We start from the raw sequence: 21,030 nt of genomic DNA, 5'->3' as shown, positions 1-21,030 counted from the left end.
ATATTTCTCTCTTATACTTTGATTCCAGATAGAAATAACTTCACTAAGATAAATCTTTTGTACCAGTAATTGTATTTCTAAATTTCCATACTCTATGGAGAAACTTTCATTAAGTATATTTACTCCAAAAAGAAAACATATCCACTTTCCATTCAAAAACGAACAACTCCTTACTGACTTTGACTGCCGAATGTTCAGATGAAAGTAGCAAAATGCACGCTTCTCCCCAGTTCCGAATTTTTTTTTTGGGGGGGGGGTGAGGTGTCTGTTATAAATATCTTCTAGCGTCAATTCTTGGATCTTAAGGCAGACAAAACAAAAATTCTGAGGTTTAAAAAGTACGGTCAGATAGAGAGAAGATTCGAAAAGAAAAAGGTAAGTTTCTCTCCCTCCTCCCCCCCTTTTTTTTTTCCTTTTTTGATTCAATATTTGGATATCTTTTTAAATCGGGGATTTGGATTTGTTTTTAAATCAAAAATGTGTTTCTTTAGTATAATAGTTTTTTTTTTTTAATTGAAGATTTGTATTTTTTTTATACCAAACATCAGGATTTTTTTTTAATTCAAAGTTTTGGAATTTTCTTCATTAAACTGATGATTCCACTACAAACGCTAACAATATAAAGAATTTACGTTAACAACTCTACCATCTTATTATCTGCTTGAGATGAATTGAGGCACTTTATTTAGAGCCCTAATTGGCGAAACATACACAAAATATGAAACTTCGATCTTTAGAACCGTGTGCCTAAAGTTTTTCACAATAATTTCATAAATATTGATCTGCGCATAATTTCTAGTCATAGTAAATTAAGGTTATTCTAGAATTCTTTTCGTTAATTTATATTTTCGAACTTTCAACGGATTTCGTTTAACCGTTTCTATCAAGCCATGTTTTGAAACTTTCCCCACAATTTGAAGAATAAATGCACCATATTTAAACGGAAACAGTCTCTGGATCATTAGAATTATAGCTAGCGCAAAGCAGCTTCTAATGCCAAACCTATATTTTGCAGACGATCGAAACTCGATCCTAAAAGCCATACAAAGTAGCTTTGGCCCTTCACTTACGTGAAGCTGCCGAGTGTTAGAGAAAACTTTGCTGTACACCACATTCACGTTGGAAGTCTTCCTCTTATTACAGTACAGAGAGTAAGTCATAATTATGACTACACATCTGTAGCACAAGTAAATAAATGTAATGTATTACCATACATTACAGAAGAAAATTATAAACGAAATATTAAATTTGTAACTTCATTCTTTTCATTGCAAATAAGAATCACGTTCACAGCTAGCGTCATTAACAAGATGGCGATGAGCACACACAGCAAAGTATTGATGTTTGAATGATTGCATAAAAGAATGGTCATGTGTTCATGAGATGAGAGAGACATGATTTTAATGTAACACTGTTTCCATCGGCTGTGGAAGTGAAGGAAACCGACTGCGTACAACTAGAAACATCCAGAAGTCGAAACATCCTATAAGTATTAGTAGCACCGATGTACTGACAAGGAAACATCGAGGCAGCTTAAAACAGTACAGGAAATTTGGTCAAAGAATATGTACATAGACGTTCTTTAATTTGGTTGTTTGAAGGATTGACGTTTCAGCAGCCATAATATCACACGACGCGATCAAACATGTAATCACATTTCTGCTTCACTTGTGTGTTACAATAAAAATCAAAACCCTCAATTAAAAAAATTTAAATATAGTAAAACAGTTGATTTAAAATATCGAATATCGTAAATAAAATGACTAATAACAATCTAGCTTAAAATTTATGCTTTACATATGGCAATGGTAAGCGCTTTCCTGCAGTTTGTGCAATCACCTATTACATGGTTTGCAACTGTAATTCCAGTTTTCCAGCAGGCAAAAAAAAAAAATTCAGCTGTTGGTGGGATCGACAAAGGAAGCTTTTGTGATCGATTGGACCGTTCCTGGAATATCGTAGTTAAATGGTGTAATCGTAGTCGAATTAGGTCGGATATTTATGACTTTTTATGTCATTTTGCGGTGACGAATTCCACATTATCTATATAGCTCCGTGCAAAGAATAACACATGAAGAAGAACTACATTAAAATACGGTCACATAGTTTTTTGTCTTTACTACTTAAAATGCCTGTCCTCAATTTGTATGCGCAACATAGTATTTCGGTGGCAAAGTGATGTAAATTAAATACTGCAGCGCCATTACAGTCTCGAAATCTATTACGCAAATGTTTTCCTGATAGTATGTCCATACGATTCCGTCAAAGGTAAAAGGCTGGAACTGACGAGTTGAAAAGGTTCTTTTTATCTTAACGAATAGTTCTCATAAATCATGTATTATTTAAATTCGGTTAATACAAACAGCAAATACATTTCATTAACATTTGCACGATTTAAATAAGTTTTGCATATTGTTCAGTAAGAAGATTGAAGATCACAGTTTTAGCAGTCTTAACCAAAGAATATTGTACATACTTTTGATACATGCCAGGATTTTCAGGATTTATTCTGTTTTAGAGAATGTTATAAGAAAAACAAACTTGATTATTTTATGTAAAAAGGTTAAACTACAAGCCCTTTTCATGAAAGAAATGAAAATACTGATGTAAAATATGATATGTTTTTTATTACGTCATCTCACGTTTTTCTACTGAACGACTATTATAAAAAAAGGATTAGTATAACCTTGCGTAAATTCAACGGAGAAAATTTGATAGGAAAACAAAAATATCACTAGTCGATGGTTCATCACACTGCAGTATTCTCTATATTACAAGTTCCAAGCTCCATGTACACGTGTAAATGTAAACTTAGTTAGCCTACCCCTTGTAAGGCTAAGTAAAACTAAGTTCTTAATATGAGTTTAGTGAAAATAAAGCCGCCCAACCGGTATAGAGGTTAGCGTCGCTGACTGCCGTGCTGAAGGGCACGGTTCCGAACCTAGGAGAAGGCATGGATGTTTGTAAATGTATACCGTCGGTACGGCATGGCGGCAGTCTAAATTTGCGGCGAGCCGAAAGTTCTCTCGTGTGGTTTGGTGGAAGGGGAGAGGGGTGGGAGACCCTCGGACTCGACCCCCAGGGTGCTCTCCGTCAAAATTGGAGACGGAACTGAGCTAAATTGCACTGTCATCTTAAATGGTGCTCAAGGGTGTTTGTTGCCAATGGCAGGCGTAATCTAACTCTTGTTGCCACGAGAAATTTCATGGGCTTGGGCTGACTACGTCAGACAAGTGATCATAAGCTATAACACTGAAAATAAAGCAGAACATTTTGTGCTCGCGTGTAAATTTGGCGTTCAGAATGCATACACAGAAAATAAAATGAAAAATTTAACAAATCTTATAAAATTAAAATAAACTAAAATTGGCTGGGTATTCGAAGAGAAACTCACGTTTCTTTGCTAATTTGTATAAGAATACCGCCATCCTTACACAAATCAGCCAACCCAGTCATTAAGACAGAAAACTTCTTAATGATGCCCTGAAAAAATTTCGAAAAATGCTTTATGAAAACCAGTTTTTTAGCATGAAGAAATAACCTTCATAAATGTTTTGGAACATTTGCAGCAAGTAAATTTTTGTTTGCCTTATTAACAGAAATAATAAACTAAAGCCCCACATCCGTAAGGGTGCCCCGACATAAAAGTATTTGCACCCAGCCTTTTTTTAAAAAAAAAATTCAAGTTAAAAACCGGTCTTTTAAAGAAGCCTGTACCTTTATGAGAATTAGCTAATACTGACCAACCTGTCTAAAAGTGCCTGCCTGTACTATTATAACGGAACATATACCGCATTTAAGCTCGCGCATTTCGTCTACGGTTGAGATTACTTGTTAATGCAGAATCGCAATTCACCTTACACATCCAACCTATAATTAAGACTGTTTATCAATAATTCTGTTGAAGAAGAAGTCCTTGATGCAGTTGCTATTAACATAAATTCAGATTTTGTAGCTCATTAGCTTCTTTTCTGTTCTTGACATTGCACTAACAGTGATAGTTTTTCCAATTCCAATCTTAGTTTTAGATATAACAGTAATAATGCCTGCTTAAATTTAATTCGAAATAATGAATAATTAAATGATAAATTGAATAACAAACAAATAATGAATAAATAATAAATTGAATAAATATATAATAATAAATGTCTGCTTTTTTATTACATAACTGAAGAATAAGCCATCTAACGGAAAGGCGTAGTAAAAAGATAAGCTATACGAAACACTATTATTCATAGAGTTCTACGAAGAAAGGAAATTTGGAACTTACGCCAAAACCAATGCTCCCCCCCCCCCCAAAAAAAAAAGAAACTTTGCTAGAAAATGCTTTCAGATGTTTTTATCCAAGGACCAAGGGCATTTAACATAGATCGCCTCACATCAATAAATAATTTGAAACTGAAACGGTGAACAGCTTGGAGAAAATTATTATTCAAGATACAACCGAGGAGAGGAATAAAAAGACAGGAAACCTCCTGAACTGGAATAAAAAAAAAATGAAGAAAAGAAAACTAGAAGTGAATCTGAGAACGAAGGAGAGAAAGTATTTTGGTCAAGAGAATTGAATGAATCTAAGTTCGTCCTGTCATAAATTCGGCGTTAAGAAATCTGCCCTTCTACCCCCTTCCCCTATGTGATTTGCAGTTCGAATGAAGCTCTTTTGTGAGAATTATAAAAAAATTATTATTAAAGAAAATACATCAACAAGAACATTATTATTCTCATTGCCTTTTCTATATGTTAATTGTCGTATCTAAGAACTCCAGAAGTTAAAAAACTATAACTCAACTTACCCAAAAGTCATCCATAGCACACGCCATTTCTGACGGAATCCAGATGCGACTGTCCTCTTGACCTTGATAAGAAAAAAAGAAACAGGGAATCAGACAGCTCAGCCAAGCAATCCAGTTTTCTTTGCAGTTTATTCTTTCTTTTTTTTTTTTTTTTCTTCCGGGGAGGGGGTTGCGAATCAATATTCATACACACTTATAATAAACTTTGTAAACTAATTACTAGGTGTAATGAACCCTAGACATTTGATTACCGGGTTGTAAAGGATGAATCTTCTCTTTAAAAACCAATTTGTTTTGAAAATCATGTAGCGGATTCTTAGTTTCTCGTAATTTAAATTGTTGCGTAACATCTGAGGATTACTGAGAAATGAATAGCCTTGAAGAAGCAAGAAACCTGAAAAAGTATGCAAATCTAGCTTTGTCAGTTTTTTGGCTTCAAGTTAAAGATTTTAAGTCTTCTGTTTTGTTACTTTCAAGGTAAGATATACGAATTCATTTCAGCTCGAAGATAACTCCATTCTATTTCATATTTAATTTTCACATATATCGAGTAGCTTAATTCAGAGTGTTACTTTGGAAATATAATGTATCAGTTTCACAATAAAGCACCCAGAATTTGGTTAGGTTATTTAATTACGGCAAAGTCTCGAGGGCTATCTGCCTAAGGGGAGGGATGACTTCGTGGAGGACTTTCTAAGGGAAACTGGCTCGTATACACGTTACACATGGGGAAAACCAAGAAAACACCCATGCAGCCAGCCCGTTCGCGGGATTCGACCCTCGGACCGAACTACCAGTGTTCAGCGACTTTACCGCTCGGCCGCTGGTGGGCGTTTCGTGTTAGGTACATAGCCTTCTCATAAAAGTAGTTATAGTGGAAATCAAATACAAAAGTTAAGTAATACGAGTATACGACACTATTTTAATACATTCTGGAATAGATATAAATTAGTTGACAGTTTTATTATGCTTCATTTTTAATCAAGAAATTGTAAAAAAGAATGTTAAAAAATCTATATAATAAATATTAAAAAAATTTTTTATTATATATTTCAGCTGAATTTACAGTCCCTTAGACCAGTGGTCTTAAACTGGCGCCCCATGATCTCAAGCAATTTTATGCCGCCCGCGAATAAATTTATGTATTTAGTTGCAAAAACAGTGTTACTAAGATTTTACTTATGTGAAGTCTAAGTTTATATTGTTTTCACTACCATTAAAAACGAACATGAATAACGCACCACAAAATCTATAAATGGAGTTAATTAATTTACATGATACAAATCTTAAAGAATTAAATGCTGTAGATTTTATTAACTTTTATTCGTACTTGTCAAAAAATGAATACCCTCAGTTATGAATTTTTGCACTAAGAACAATCACTTTGCTTGGAAATACTACATCTTTTTTTCGTAGTTGAAAACTAATAAGAAAAAGTCTCCAATTAACCAATGAACTTATATAATTCATGATGAAGATAATATCTGGCTAGTACTTTCTATCCAAGTCTACAAACTGTCAGAATTAAAAAGCCACCAAATTCAAGCTATAATAAGACATAACGAAGTACCTAATTATTTTCATACCTTTTTTTTATATTTTAGTCGAAGAAAAATTTAATAAATAAAAGAAATACTGGGTTGTCATTATTTATTCTCACGTTCTGTCCCATTCGGAAAATTTTCCCTGAAAACTTTCATAATTCGTTTGTTTGAACGCTTTCATACTTCTTTTGTTTTTAATTTAAGTTGAAGTAAATTAATTAATGATTAATTAAACATACCGGAATTACTTGAAACAAATGTCTGTCTGAAAATTTAATATTTGTCTATTAATAAATTGTGTAACAAACTAAAATGTCTTGCAGGTACCAAACTTTACTTGCAGGTACCAAACTTTTATATTATCAGATAGAAAATAAGTATAAATTTGAATTTTGTTCCCTTTGGGATATTTTTGTGTGTGTGTGTGTGTGTGTGTGTGTTTGTGTGTATGTATTGATAAAATCTAGTAACTGAAATTCAGAATTTATCAAAACTATTTTTATTTTTTTTAATAAAATGAAAATTTATTACTAACAAAGGTTCATCAGCTGTTTTCAGATCGACTATTCCACCAGCATGTAGTCCAAATTTGAGACCATCGCCTTAGACATTTTGCCAATATTTTTTTACTTACATCACTATCACGGCGCTTACTTCGTTTTCAATCAAAATTATAGACTTATTTTATTGTAAATGATATTATTCATCATTTCTGCGAATACCTGTTTATATATCTGAAATATATTCACAAAGCTAGATCAGAAACTTTTCCATTAGAAGACAGCAAGCCACAAACAATTTTCTCTTGTACGTAAACTATATGCCAATTCGATACTTCCAACGAGAAAACACATTTTCGTCATCAGCTTATATCAACTACGGTAATTACTATTTTTAACTATAACTACTATTTTTGTAAACATAAAAAACATATCTTAAATTAGTCACTTAGATAAAGAAACAATGAAATAAAATGACACACTCTGAAAACGTTTTACTGAAAATTATTACTTTAAAAAAAACACTGTTGTAAGATATCATAAAAAATACGTTTAATTTAATGGTGGCAAACATAACTTTGGCACATATATCTTTCTGTAGAAAACTGGCCCGGATTGTCCTATAACAGGAACGAACAAAGAATTTTACTCATAAATAAGTAGGATTATATTATTTTTGGATCTGCAACATTTATGCATTAGATTTTGATAATGCCAATTAAAAGTTAATAATGTTAATTTATATGTCAACGGAGAACAAAATTAAGTTTTTAGGGACAACACCTTTAACACAGAGAAGAGGTTTTTTCGAAAATAAGCTTGTTTAAAAAAGTAGCGAATTTATAGCTAATTATAATTTTCTGTGATTGGAAAAACCTTCTAGGATCTAAGGCAAAAAATGCAGACACGAAAATAATGTAACATTAAACGTCTGGTCTCTGTTATATAAAAACATAAAATGGCATTAGCGGCACCGAAATTCTTATGGCGTAATTAATGATATATTTTTTATTCATTAATTATGTCTGGCATGAGTGAACATGCATGAAGTTCGTTAACTGTTTCATTTCAGATTGAATTTATCGAATTGTGTTTTCCTAGTAATTTTAAAAAACTGAAGGGACATTTTTAAATGGCACAGTGTTTCAAAGTTCGAAAAAATATTAAATACAGTTGCATTCACATATATTACTGTATAAATAGTAAGAAATTGTAGAATAGATAATTATACTCCCACCTCCAAAACAATGACAGGGCACTTGTTGATAAGGTATTCGCTGGGAATTATGATCAACCGCTTTAAATCCCGTATCCAAATAACCGAACCAGGCATCCAACGTTATCAGGATACAGCACCAGAAAAGGCATTATTGCAGTCGCAAGGAGGGAAGGGGAAAGAAATAACCAACTAATCCTTACTTGGAAAATGCCTTACATGGAAATAGAACCTGTGCGCTTGGGTTTGGTCTGCAGCCTACTTGTGCTAACTATCAAATTCTCTAGGAAGCTAAACTGACGATATTTAATATTATGGCATCCAGAATGAATATTTAACGCTGAATAAATATCATCAAGCATTTATCTGCATAGTAATGAACAATAAGTGGTAGAAGATACATACAGAGTTACTTATTCGAAGGCGAATTAAAAATCCTAGGATTAATGTCCTTCTAAAGATTCAACAAATCAAGATTACTTTCTTTTTGGGAGCTCACATTTCCTTTAAATCCCATTATGTTAGTAATAATATTTTTTTTATTAAACTTTGCTTAAAAGTCAGTTTTTTAATAAACAAAACTGAATATTTACCCTTCGCATCACCATCATTTTTTAAGAAAAATACATTTCTGTCTAAAGATGTGAAAGATTGAAGCAAACGGTAACAAATTTTCTCTAGCATGCACTTTCCTTTTTAAAATTGCATTACATAGCCGCATCCATGAGCTACACCAACAGGGAAAAAATTGGTTACATTACATTATAGCAAAGCACACTAAAATTACCTGTCTAAGAATAGGGATGCTTTTATGGATGCGGGAAATGTTTCGTATTCACATTAAACGTGGGAAAATTACGAAAGCGCTCATACAGCAATCTCGTTTGTCGGGGTTTAATCCCGGGTCAAATTATCACTGTTCAGCGGTTTTAATTATTACTAAGCACCTTCCGTCCAAATTACGCTCACTGCTTGTTAAATTCTTTCCCCTGCTGTATAGAATATAGTCAAGGGTTTATCAAATATTGCCGTCTTCTAAAAGAAAATTGCATCAGTTTTTTCCAGTAATTTTAAACAAAATTAGAACTGCATCATTTCTTTTTATATTTATGAACTTTTCTTATTTTGTATATTAAATAAGTTTTTTTATTATTTTTATAGAATTCGATTTCCATCTTATTTACTTTATTTCCTACAACTTTCTTTTTCCAGTATTCTAATTTAAATTTATCTTTAAAAATTTTTTTAAAATTTGATTTCCATCTTATTTCCTACAACTTCTTTCGACATTATAATTTAAATTTACTTTTTCATTCAATTTCTTCTTTTCCGTACTTGATGATGACCTTTCCGCCAATCTTGACAAAGTTTCAGTAATTACAACTCAGCTCCTATTATAGCTCGGTAGGATTTATTTCCATACTCCTCCTATATCTTTTTCTAAAAATATTTTGGCTAGCCTGCATGAATCAGCATGTGAAGGCATCGAGGAATCAAAATGAAACTTCCAAGGTGTCCTGCAGAGCAATAAAAGTTCTGAAAATCCTACATAAAATTCCTAGTCACTTAATAGATATATAAAAACAAAGATCTTAGAAATATAATTTCCTTATATTTGTACACCAGATAATTACACCCGAGTTAGCCGAAGTATGTTTAAGAACGATTTACTAGCCATATAAATATTAAAAACTGAAAAGAAATAGCTCAACTCCTAGTCTCCTGAGAAGGAAATAGAAATAATAGGATTAAATGTAGTTTAGCAAAGCACACAAGAGCTATCTGCCTAAAAAGAGATGCCTTCGTGAACGACTTCCTGATTATATAAAACATACAAATATTTTCATTTTTATTCAATAACAGAAAATGCTAAAAATACAAATCGAGATTTGAAACTCTGAAATCAAGAAGTAAAAATCAATATTAGATTTTGGTCCTTAAAAACGGAAGAAAAGAAAATGAAGCAAAGTTCTTTTCATTAAATCTTCTTTGAAAGTAATTATTTCTATTAATATAATGGGTATGAACACCATCAAGCCTAAAATAAAAAGATATAAAATATGTATTTGAGAAAAGAATGAAACCCAAAAACCTAATTGAAGAAATTAAAAATAACCACGTTGCAAAAACGTATAAAAAACGTACTCGGGTGAATATCATTACGTTCGGCACATGACAGAACACATTCTTCTAAACATTTGAAATATTAGTAAAAATACTTGCTAAAAGTATTAAAAATATACTTACTCTGCTATCATACACTTGCTATGATATCAATTCACGCACATAACATTCTGCGGCGTGCTATCAGGCTATAGAAATTAGCACTTTGTTAAACCAGTCATTTAAAATTAGTACTGTGACGGACGAAAAAAAAAAAAAAAAAAACACACACAGTGTCTAGCTACAACTCAATGAAACTTGCGGCAGGAATTCCAGTTTAAAACACGTACTTAACAAACAACTCAACTCCATTCAAAACTTTTGCACGCACTTGCATCACATGATCCAAGATGGCAGCACCTAGAGTCTCTCTAATGGATGTAGCCTGTGACCCCGTTATATAATGAGGACTCCTAGCTTTTGCCATCAGTTACTTCTGTATTGAGTTGATGCTTCGTAAGTAAATAATTCTACTATCATCTTGAACTTACACAGTCATTCCTACAGCTGGCTTCACCACAGGCAAAAATATTTCTTCTCCCTCTTTCGTTTTTCATTCATTCCTCTTCCTTTTGTCATCATATATCCAATGATTGCAGTTGCTCGGCTATTGATTAAAACACAAACTAGGTCTTCAACGACTGCGCCCCGCGCTTTTATTATTCGTAATATAAAATTGTAGTAAAGAGAATTATTTGATCTCTTGTTTCCATGAAACTGTAACAAATTACTTTTTTTCGCTTAGTTCATTAATAACTTTATTTTTTAATAAAAGCTTATTTTATACAAACTCTTTTTTACATTATTTTCATCTTTTTAGTATCAATGACACGTTGTCAATAATATTATTCAACTGGAAAATCGTTTTTCAACAATGAAAAATCACTAACTCCGAACAAATTCTGTTGCGCTGAATGGTCGAAAAAAATCGAACGATTTCCGGAAATTCAAGAAAAAATCAGGAATGAAGTTAAAATTTTCTTTTAAAGTACATTTCAAACATTTTCCCCCTCTATCTGTGGTGCAAAGAGTAAAATTCTGAGAATTTTTGTTCGCTTATTAAACAAAGATACGTGGGAAAAATCGTTCCAGTACTAAATTTGAAGGATTCAAATCGAATTTTTAAAAGCGTACCACTGCATAACATTGGACTGTCCTCCATAATAAGTGTATGGGAAAAATTTGATGTGAATAACTTATCAGGAAATAGTTTAAAAACTATGACTATGTTTTGAACGTAGCGACAAACACCATAAACGAATTTTAAAAAGCTTAAAAAAATGAAAAGGAGATGAGTTCGAAGAGTGAAGAATGAAGAGTTTATAATGTTCGAAGATTTCCAAGTCTTTATAAAGGATACATTTTTGGATGTTGGAATTTTTTAAATTTCCATGAAAGAATGTAATATTACTTATCACAACAACATTAAGAAAATTAACTTCTAAAGTCAAATGCTGAGAAAAATGTATATATCTATGCACATTTATATATAATTAATTTATATATAATTTATCTATGCACATTAAATATAAATAATTATGAAACAAATACTTAAGAGTATATTTATGAAATGGAAAAATAAAAAAGACATAATAGATTTCATTGCAAATAATTAGAAATGGCAATCAATTCTTGAATTCCATATTTTTTAGATTAATAAAATAAAATGAATAATTAATGCAAAGAAATATGTACAGAAGAAGTAAAAATTGTCTGATGTAATGGCGTCATAAGTTTGAAGATATGTTTCCAACCCCGATTTTTTCTCTGCTGCTGCAGATTGCAACATAAGATTTAAAAGAAAGTAAAAAAAAAATCATCCAATTACTTAGCATTCTTGTTTTAAAAGAAGGCGAATAGTTCGTTTTATAATCTGAAAATTTATACCCGATACATTTTTGACTCCGAAATTTTAAAATAGACGTCAAATAGTAAAAAAAGAAAAAAAAAATCAAATTACAAATTTCATTTAAAAGATTTTTTTTCCCACTGTATGTTGGAGCAAACAGTCAAATTCTGATAATTTTAGTTTGTTAATTATGTGAAGATATGTGAGAAAGATCGTTTAAAAATTAAATTTTAAAAAACCTAAATCAAATTTGGAACACATAGTTTCACGGTATTGCATTGTCATCCACAAATAGTGTCTGCACTAATTTTGAACTCGATAGCTTATCAGGAAATAGTTTAAAAATCGATGATAAACTTTTGATCATAGCGACAAATACCAAGAATGAACTAAATAAAAGCTTGCAAAAAGAGCTTTTTGTTTTAATTTTTTTAAACACAGAGCTGCTGTGTACTGTTATTACATTTTTCTCTTGTAAATAGCTTTTAATTCCGGTGTTGGTGTATTTAATTATGGCAAAGCACACAAGGGCTATCTGCCTAAGAGAAGGGATGCCTTTGTGGAGGACTTTCTAAGGGAAACTAGCTCGTGTACACGTTACACATGGGGAAAACCACGAAAACGCCCATGCAGCCAGCCCGTTCGCGGGATTCGAACTTCGGACCGAACTACCAGTGTTCAGCAACTTTACCGCTCGGCCGCTGGTGGGCACCGCTTTTTAATTCCGGAAATGATCTATTCAAATTTTCAATTTTTTCGTAAAATCCATGTTGTTCGTTGACAGGGCTTGAACAGGCTTGTATCCCATTCTTTAAAAATTCCAGTCTTTTCCGAATATGAAACAGTTGTGTGAAGGATATTACGTACGTTTCGTAAGGATGAATTGCATCGAATTATTTATACTATGCCAAAGCATGCCATAAGAGGCATCTACCTAATGGAAGAGATGTCTTCGCGGAAGGCCTTTAAAGAGCAGCTGGCTTATATGCACATTACACATAGACAAAAACAACGAAAACTCCCATGCAACTAATCTTTTATCCGGGATATGCTTTTTTAAGTTTATTTAGCTGTGGCAAAGCACTCGAGGGGTATCTGCCTAAGGTAATGGATGTCTTCGTGGAGAACTTTCTAATTGAAACTGGCTGGCATACTTGTTACACATGGGGAAAAGCATGAAAACGACTATGCAAACAGCCCTTTAGCCAGACCGTACTACTAGTGTTCAGCGCACGACGGCGCCGATTACAAAAGGTGCCAGGTAAAATCATTAAAACAAGTAGTTCTTCTCGCTTCCTTTCTGAACAAGAAAATTCTTGTCTTATTTAAACGCCGCTCCGGGGGTCGACTCAGGTAAACCCTGGGAAGTACTGATTAGGATCTTTATCTAGGCAGTCTCGGCCACAGGTGTTTAAAATCAGTCTCCAAAGTACTGGAGTCATCGCTGGCGATGGCTGTTTCAGGCTCGACGGAGACCGTATGGTACTGTCTTGTTCGTTTCGTTGGTTGTGGTGGAGCTACATAGTCAGATATTCATGGTTGTCCGGGGCGAAACACCACCGTCGATGGAGTTGGAGAATTTAGCGAGTCTTTAAACTGCTTGAGGTTTCCAGTAGGCGCCTGGAGCCTCAAAAACTGCATATTCATATCCTTCCTTGGTTTCTCCCTGGGGGGGCGCCTAAAGCCGATACTATGACATAGTGTTAGCAGGCCGGATTGGTGGCCCGGTCTGTCTAACAGTGTTTAAGTGACTTCGTTCTGCTGTTCGGGTTTGGGGCCTCTTTTGATGGTAGATGTTTTTACTATGAGTTGCTAAATATTCTTGTCGATTCAGCTCAGTCTTAGCTCGACCGATGGGTTAGCGGCTTCTTGGATCGCCTCTAGGGGTTGGGGCGTTTACCTGTGTTAATGCAGCCTCGAGCTTGACAAGTCTGAGCGCCCCTTCCTCATAGCACACTGTCTTATTTTACCGAAAGTTATAACCAGGCCTGGAATTCGTCCCTGGTGTTCTCTTCTGTCTCATTTGAACGTGAAAATACGTGATACCGATGCGTATGTAAGGGTAGACGCATTCGACAAATTGCTTAATCCTTATTTTGTGTCTAGTGTTGCAATAGCAGTAATTTGTGCAACATTTATATTTTTTGTGATTGCTTGTTATTGTTTTTCTACATAAAAAAAGGTAAGAGCAGTTACATATTATGTTAAACACAGGTTAACTTTTTAATTCGGAAAAGCAACGATTTGAGCATAATTACTCGAAAACTGTTTACCTGTCCTGTCTGCACCATTGTGGTATTCTTGGCCGCGTAAATTACTAATATCTAAACCATTTTCCTCTAAAGTCTTTAATAAGAATGTTGTTCGTCCTTCACCGGTCGTAACTATTGAAACACAAAATATTAAAAACCTTCCTTCAATACTCATGTTTGTACTTTCTAAATTAAGATACCTCATACAAATTAACATCTGTTCTTGATGTCTGGCATCAGGGCTACAATCAAGTAAAATAGAAAAATACTTTGCCTGTTTGACCTTACTTAATTTGCTTTATATTATCCCCTAATAAGCTAATTGTTTCATTTTGAATTTTATTTTCAAAATAATGGAGCATTTTTTTAGTTTTAATTTTATTAATATATACAGACATGATACGGTCAAAATTTTGTAATCATTTCTATACACTTTAAAAAATTATTATTTCTTTCCAATAACTTGTTACTGGAACCACGGAAGGCTAAGTTTTGTTTGGCTAAAAACTGAATGGCATAAATAATTCTTTCAATAACATCGCGCCAATGTTTAGTCTCTTTTTTTTTTTAATAAATTTTGAAATTCCGAATCAACAAGTTTATTCTTTCGTAATCGTTCTAAGAAATCGGACCAAACGTGTAGATTCCAGAAAAGCATTTAATTTTTTTCATTAAGTTTTAAGTGCTTATTTAAGTGGTTTTAATCGTTAAATTCAGAACTACTCAGTTTTACGTTGCTGAAACTTAAAATGTTTGCAGCAAAAACAATAAATAGAATTGTTTTCAGCAGAATTTAACAACTAATCCCTTTTAACTCTTTTTTTTTTTTTTTTTTGGTTGATGACGTTGATGGACAACTTGTGCTAGTAGCGTCAGCTTAGGCATTCCCTGGGTTTTGAAAAAATAGAGTAATTTTAAAGTTTTGGTTTATTAAGTCTTCTCACTTTCTTTTTCTTCATTGCATCTGATACTCTGACAGTTTTTTCTGTTTTTCTTCCGACATTTGGGGAAAAATGAAAACAGAAAATGCGGAAGTAAAAATAAAAATAGAAAATAACTATTATAAAAACTATTGAGTTAAACACTTCTTAAAAACACTCGGAAGGTCACTGTTTGAAATATTTTACTTCTGAAATACTGAGTACATCTTAAACCATTGCTTGGAAAATTTATGAATAATTAGATCAATACCAAATAATTCAAGGAGGTGGTAGTACTCTCTTGTGGTACTTGTGGTAGTACTTTCTAAAGTAAATAAATCAAATTTAAAGTATGTATTTAAGTCTTAATGAAATAACGAAACATTTTCCTTCGGTTTTCCAGATAAGCTAAAAATCGGAAAATGGCCAAATTTTGATTTCAGAATACCTTGTATATTTTTACTTCTTCAAATCTCAAATAGGTATATTTTGAAAATTCAGTGGTACTCTGTAAATACAATATATCAATCCTTTCTTCTCAGAAGATAACTTTTAGATTAATAAACAAATGGTTCATGTAAAAAGAAATCGAGTAATTATGTTCAAATCGTTGATTTTCTGAATTAAAAAGCTAACCTAAGTTTAACATAATATGTAACTGGACTTACCTTTTTTATGTACACTGACTAAGCAATTTGTCGACCGCGTCTACGGCGCCGGCCTGTATCCTTACATACGCATTGGCATCACGTATTTTCGTTCATATATATTTACAAAATCAACTCCATTTATATCAAAAACCGCAAAAAGCATTAACTAACAAAAATCAAAAGCGATATAAATAGTATAGATCTTATGCATGAACTGAAGTTTTTGCAAACTTTTGGAGGAAATGTAAAAACGCCGGTTGAAACTCTAAGCTATATCGTTGTCAAAAACATAGCGGTGTGCAAAAAAGAATTTTGGATATATACCTAGATATCAGCCCTAGAGCATTTTTTGTGCTCTTTGAACCTTGTCGTATACTACGCTGCGAACAACAATTTATGTAATGCAAACTTATTAGATATCTAAATTATATTGTTTTTAATTTTAAGATAATAAATAGTGTTCAGCAATATATTTGGTAATCAATGCGTTTAGTATATTATTTCGCTTCGCTTGCAGTGTTACGTTTTTATAACATATTGTTGTTGTTGACTAATGCTCACTTGTCTGGCCTATATTCAGTCCAAGCCCACGAAAGTCCTCGTTGCAAGGAACGCAAGATACGCCTGCCGTTGGCAACAGCCTTGAGTACGTAACAGGTGACGGTGCGATTTAGCTCAGTTTCGTCCCCAATTTTGATGGAGAGCATCCTGGGGGGGGCGAGCGTCTCCCACCCCTCTTTCCCTACCTCCGGCCTTTCGAGAGGACTTTCGCCTTGCATATTTAGAGTGCCTCCCTGCCTCACGGACACTACATTTATAAACATCCATGCCTTCTTCGAGATTCGAACCCGGGCCCTTCGGCACAGCAGTCAGCAACGCTAACCACTACAACGGTTGGGCGGCTTTTTATAACATAAATGTATGTATAATTCTTCAATAAATATGCTTGTGCGTGAATTTTAACAAAGCACAAAATGTTTCTATATTTAGACAAATGAAAAGATAAAATGTAATTTTGTTGTTTTTCCATATTATTATGTTAATAATGTTTCATTTTAAATGTTAACCATAAGCAATGTCCCTTCAATATCGTCACTACATAAAGGCGCTCGCTAGACATTTGCACGACGGGGCCGATTAGGCTTGGCAACACTGCAAGTCTTACAGAACAGCCTTGGCGACTATTACCTGACTGAATTCTTATTTCACATAGTTTAAAGCATATGGCTCTGACCTCCGCTTCCTTTGATCTTATCGCTTTTCGGTTATAACGATATCTTGTTTCTTTCTATATGTTGCTGGTTCTAGGAAAGCCACTAATAAGACTAACCGAATTCCTGAAATTTGAATAATGAAGCCACTAATTCAAATAAGATTCTCATTTCTAAAGCTGTAGGTTTCTTCAGCAGAAATAAAGGTGTTCAAGAACAGCTAAGACAAAACCTTCTGTACCTTCAACAGCTATCAATGCTGTTTACTCCTTCGTTGAAATATAATTTATGCGGTTTAGAAAGGGTGTTTGGAAAAAGAAAAAGATGGCTACAGGTTATTTTTTTAAATACGGGTTCTAGATATAGCTTTAAGAACTTTTTTAAGTATATTTCAAGATTTCATGTAGTGTCAATGCTGAGCGGTGGACTGTCTGAAAAATTAAATTAACTTTTTGAATGATCTCTAAAATAAAATTTTTCTTATTAATAAAATATATCTTACCTTTAATCCTAAAAATAAAAAGTTTAATGTATTTTAAGAGAAAAATTCGCCACAGCAATTTTCAGTTTATGCTTAAATGGTACTTACGGAAATTCCCGTCGACCATTTTTGCCTATTAAAGAAAAGACTCCAAAGTACGCGATTTTTCGCCAAAAAATGGAAAAGTCTTATTCAAATACGCTGGTTTTTGTGTAACCTTGATTACACGTGTTAGTTATTATTCTTGACTAAAAACTGCTTTTTTCCCCTGTATCATGAATTTTCGGGGGAAAAAAATGATTAAAATTTGGGACTTGCCTACTACAGAAGAGCATGCTGTTGAATATTTCCAAAGTTATGGAATCTTACCGGCGATTAAATTAACGCCTAGCGAAAATAATTGCTTTTATAGTATATCTCCTTAATAAAAAATAACGAAAATTTTTAATGAAAAATTAAATATAAATATATACAATAAATTTGAAAGAAAAATAAGAATAGAACTTTTTTCTTGTATTTAGTAAATGGATATTTTTTTGTTTGTCGCGGTCTCTTGTGGTCGACGGGATTTTCCGTAAGTACCGCTTAAATTACTGTAAATTATTAGTTGTTTACTTAACTGTTCTTTCAAGTATATTTATCCAGAAAGCTAATTAAAATGTCTTCAGAAAGCCTGAAAGCTAAAAATAATTTCTAAATTGTTTTTTTTGAGAGTAAATATTAATTGATTGGCGATATATGAAAGTAACGTTTTCAGCCAAAAAGTTGATATCCAGCTCATGTAATGGACTTCCCCTTTACAACAAAGTTAAATGCAAAGTTAATTTAATTTTTCAGAAAACGCTGCCGTGTTTTTCAGTTCATGTTTTTCCTCTTAGGAATGTCACGTTAGAACCCAAGCGAAAGGACGTAAATTGCATGAATGTTTTTCGTGTCTTTCCACATGTTTATTGTGAATACGCATTCAGTTCCCCTAAGTCCTCTGCCAAGGTATCCTTTTCCTTAGGCAGAGAGTCCTTGTGCGTTTTGCTGTATGTAAATAAAAACTTAAACTTAATTTGATTCAACTACATGTTAAAATAATTACATTTGTGAATCTGCAGACTAAACATCAATGCGCGGTTTCAAAGCAAAAATAAAATTCTTAGCTAAAAGTGGCAACTTGACGAAAGCTAATCATAACGGTGGCTTTCGCACAAAGTATTTTCTCTTACGTATTACCCGCACGTCCTTATTTAAGATCAACATTCACTAAGACGTGAACATCGCTGTAGCAAGTCAGAGCTTCTACTGATCGCAAGTAAAGCTTCATTAAATTTCACTTCCCGTTTGTATATTTCCTTCAAGAAGCTTTCTCGACCAAACGAGTATGTAAAATATGAAAGTTAAATAAGGCCAAACTGTTATGACCAAAATAAAATAACCTTACATGCTCTGCAAAAGTAAATTCTCTAATTTACTCTGTCGCGAGCTACTGAGATTCTTGATAGTCAGAAGTAAAATGTAGGTGAAATCTAATTTGAGATTCCAAGCACATTTGGGAGCCCTTTTCTCTTCAGCTGCTAGGTCAATGGCTATATGCTTCTCCGCTGGACAAAATTTACACTTGATGAGTGCATTGTTTTTTAATTCATTAGATGCTCATAGGAACTCGAATCAAGCAACTACTGAATAAGCATGAGGATATTTTTACCAGTTCAGAAAATATTTTGAATAGCGAACAGCAATTCATGTTGAACAGATGCTCAGAAATAAATGCTGATTAATCAGTCTTGAAGCTACAGCATATTTACAATTGATCATCTCTGAATGAAATTTTTGGCTAGTTCAATTTTAAATCCCTTCCCTTTTAGTTTCGAGTTGCAAATGTTGTGAAACCCAAGGTGTTACTTTGTAAAAAAAGGGCATCTGTTTCTATAGGCAGACAGCACCCAGTTGCTTTGCCCTAATATATTAACCAACTAACCAATTCATACGTAATAAATACGAGCCAATTTCACCTCCACGAAGGGAATCTTCCCTCTAGACAAATAGTCTTTCTGTGCTTTACCGTATTCAGTTAAATAATAAGACAACACAGTATATACTAAAACAGTGTCAGATTTATGAATTACTGAATGAACAAATAATACATATTTGAAATTTTCATATAATCTGGATTAAAGCACAAAAACTTACCTTGTGCAGGTAAAATACTTAATTGCAAAACAACCAAAATAGAACCCTGATCATCTGAATTTCAGATATTCGTAACCCTTATTATCTAAGCGTAATAAAATTAAAGTTATTGTCCATCTAATTACTTATTTTAATCTTCATTAAAATCGTTCATTAATCTTCCTTACCAATTCAAGTTAAACATCAGTGGATGTTCAATTTATTTTAATACATAACATGTGTTTAAAGCAATAAGAATATAACTTTCGCGTTTTATTTTGGCCCAAAATATTTGAAATGGGAATGTTTGTTGCGTTTTTAGGCAAGTAATAGTAACTTCATTATAGTACACTTGAAAGGGAGTGGATCGTTTTGCACCATGTTAAATGGGGGTGGGAGATTTTTTTAACTGCTTAATTGTTTCATATAAAACTCGATAACCAAAATAAAATTCTCTTACTTGCATTACAGTAAATACATATGGTGCCTACAGATAAAAGATATCCTATTCCGGATATCCGGAAGATTTTTCGAGTATGCAAAAGGTATGGCCCATTTTCTCTGGATGTTTTAAATCTCTTCATTCTTATTTCAAAACTCCGTTATATTAGGAAAAGACAAAGTGAAAATTAATAAAAATTTAGGCAAAGGCGATTTGCAAATAAATAAGCAAATAAAGGTATCTTAACCCTTTATTTAACATGAGTACTCAGAAGCTTGCGTGTGTTTTCATCATTTGCCAATTAAAAGATTAATACAAGTGCATAATAAATCTTAACATTAAATCTAATACTTTAATAAATTTCATTATCATTATGAAATGAACCATTATCAATGTAATAATAATTATAAAATTTATTATTTCAAAATACTTAATTTAACATATATCAGTAGTAGAAATAAGCAAAACTTACTACATGTTTACAAAAACATAAATAAAAATGTAAGAAAGAATATTTTAAGATAGAAAAAAACGACTGTAAGTAAATGATAAGCATTGAATTAACAATAAAAATCGGCAAAAAGAATTCACTACCTATCGCGGTTGGCTTCACTCATTTAAACTCACAGCTCTGCGTTACAAATAACGGAACAACAATGAGTTGTGACTTTGCTTTCATCGAACCAGTTTACTTGCAATAATATCCTTCCGCAAGAAACAAAAAGTTCGAACAGAGAATTCCTGAATTTATCCTTTATGCTACTTCACTTCATCTAGTACTTTCATTCTGCCGCTTTCCTTTCAAAATGACGCAGCAATAAAAAATGCCTCTGTTATTACTCTCTTTCTCTC

At 32.9% G+C, this 21,030-nt stretch overlaps 1 protein-coding gene and 1 long non-coding RNA gene across 4 annotated transcripts in view; one reads left to right on the top strand and one right to left on the bottom strand.

The window, feature by feature from the left end:
• Positions 1-20,814, bottom strand: part of LOC118196273 (multidrug resistance-associated protein 1-like) — a 148,702-nt gene extending 127,888 nt beyond the window's left edge. Inside the window, exons 1-2 of one of the 3 annotated variants that reach the window (XM_085809713.1) lie at positions 20,773-20,814; positions 4,794-4,855 (exon numbers count right to left, since the gene is read on the bottom strand). In XM_085809713.1, the coding sequence (XP_085665839.1) occupies positions 4,794-4,820 (27 nt within the window). In that variant the 5' untranslated portion in view covers positions 4,821-4,855; positions 20,773-20,814. Of the gene's footprint in view, positions 1-4,793; positions 4,856-10,300; positions 10,747-20,772 lie in introns of those variants that run through there. The other 2 variants (XM_085809712.1, XM_085809714.1) reach the window with 2 other exon arrangements.
• The window catches only part of LOC146992977 (uncharacterized), a 47,825-nt gene continuing 37,356 nt past the window's right edge, over positions 10,562-21,030 (top strand). Inside the window, exon 1 of the long non-coding RNA XR_015039166.1 lies at positions 10,562-10,672. This is a non-coding gene — a long non-coding RNA (uncharacterized LOC146992977). The remainder of the gene's footprint in view (positions 10,673-21,030) is intronic.

This window comes from Stegodyphus dumicola, chromosome X2 (genome assembly GCF_044657685.1).
Source record: "Stegodyphus dumicola isolate Sdum_Otavi_A_Nest chromosome X2, ASM4465768v1".
Lineage (NCBI taxonomy): Eukaryota > Metazoa > Arthropoda > Arachnida > Araneae > Eresidae > Stegodyphus > Stegodyphus dumicola.
The sequence above is the reverse complement of the archived record's forward strand: the minus strand, read 5'-3'. Positions and strand labels throughout refer to the sequence as shown.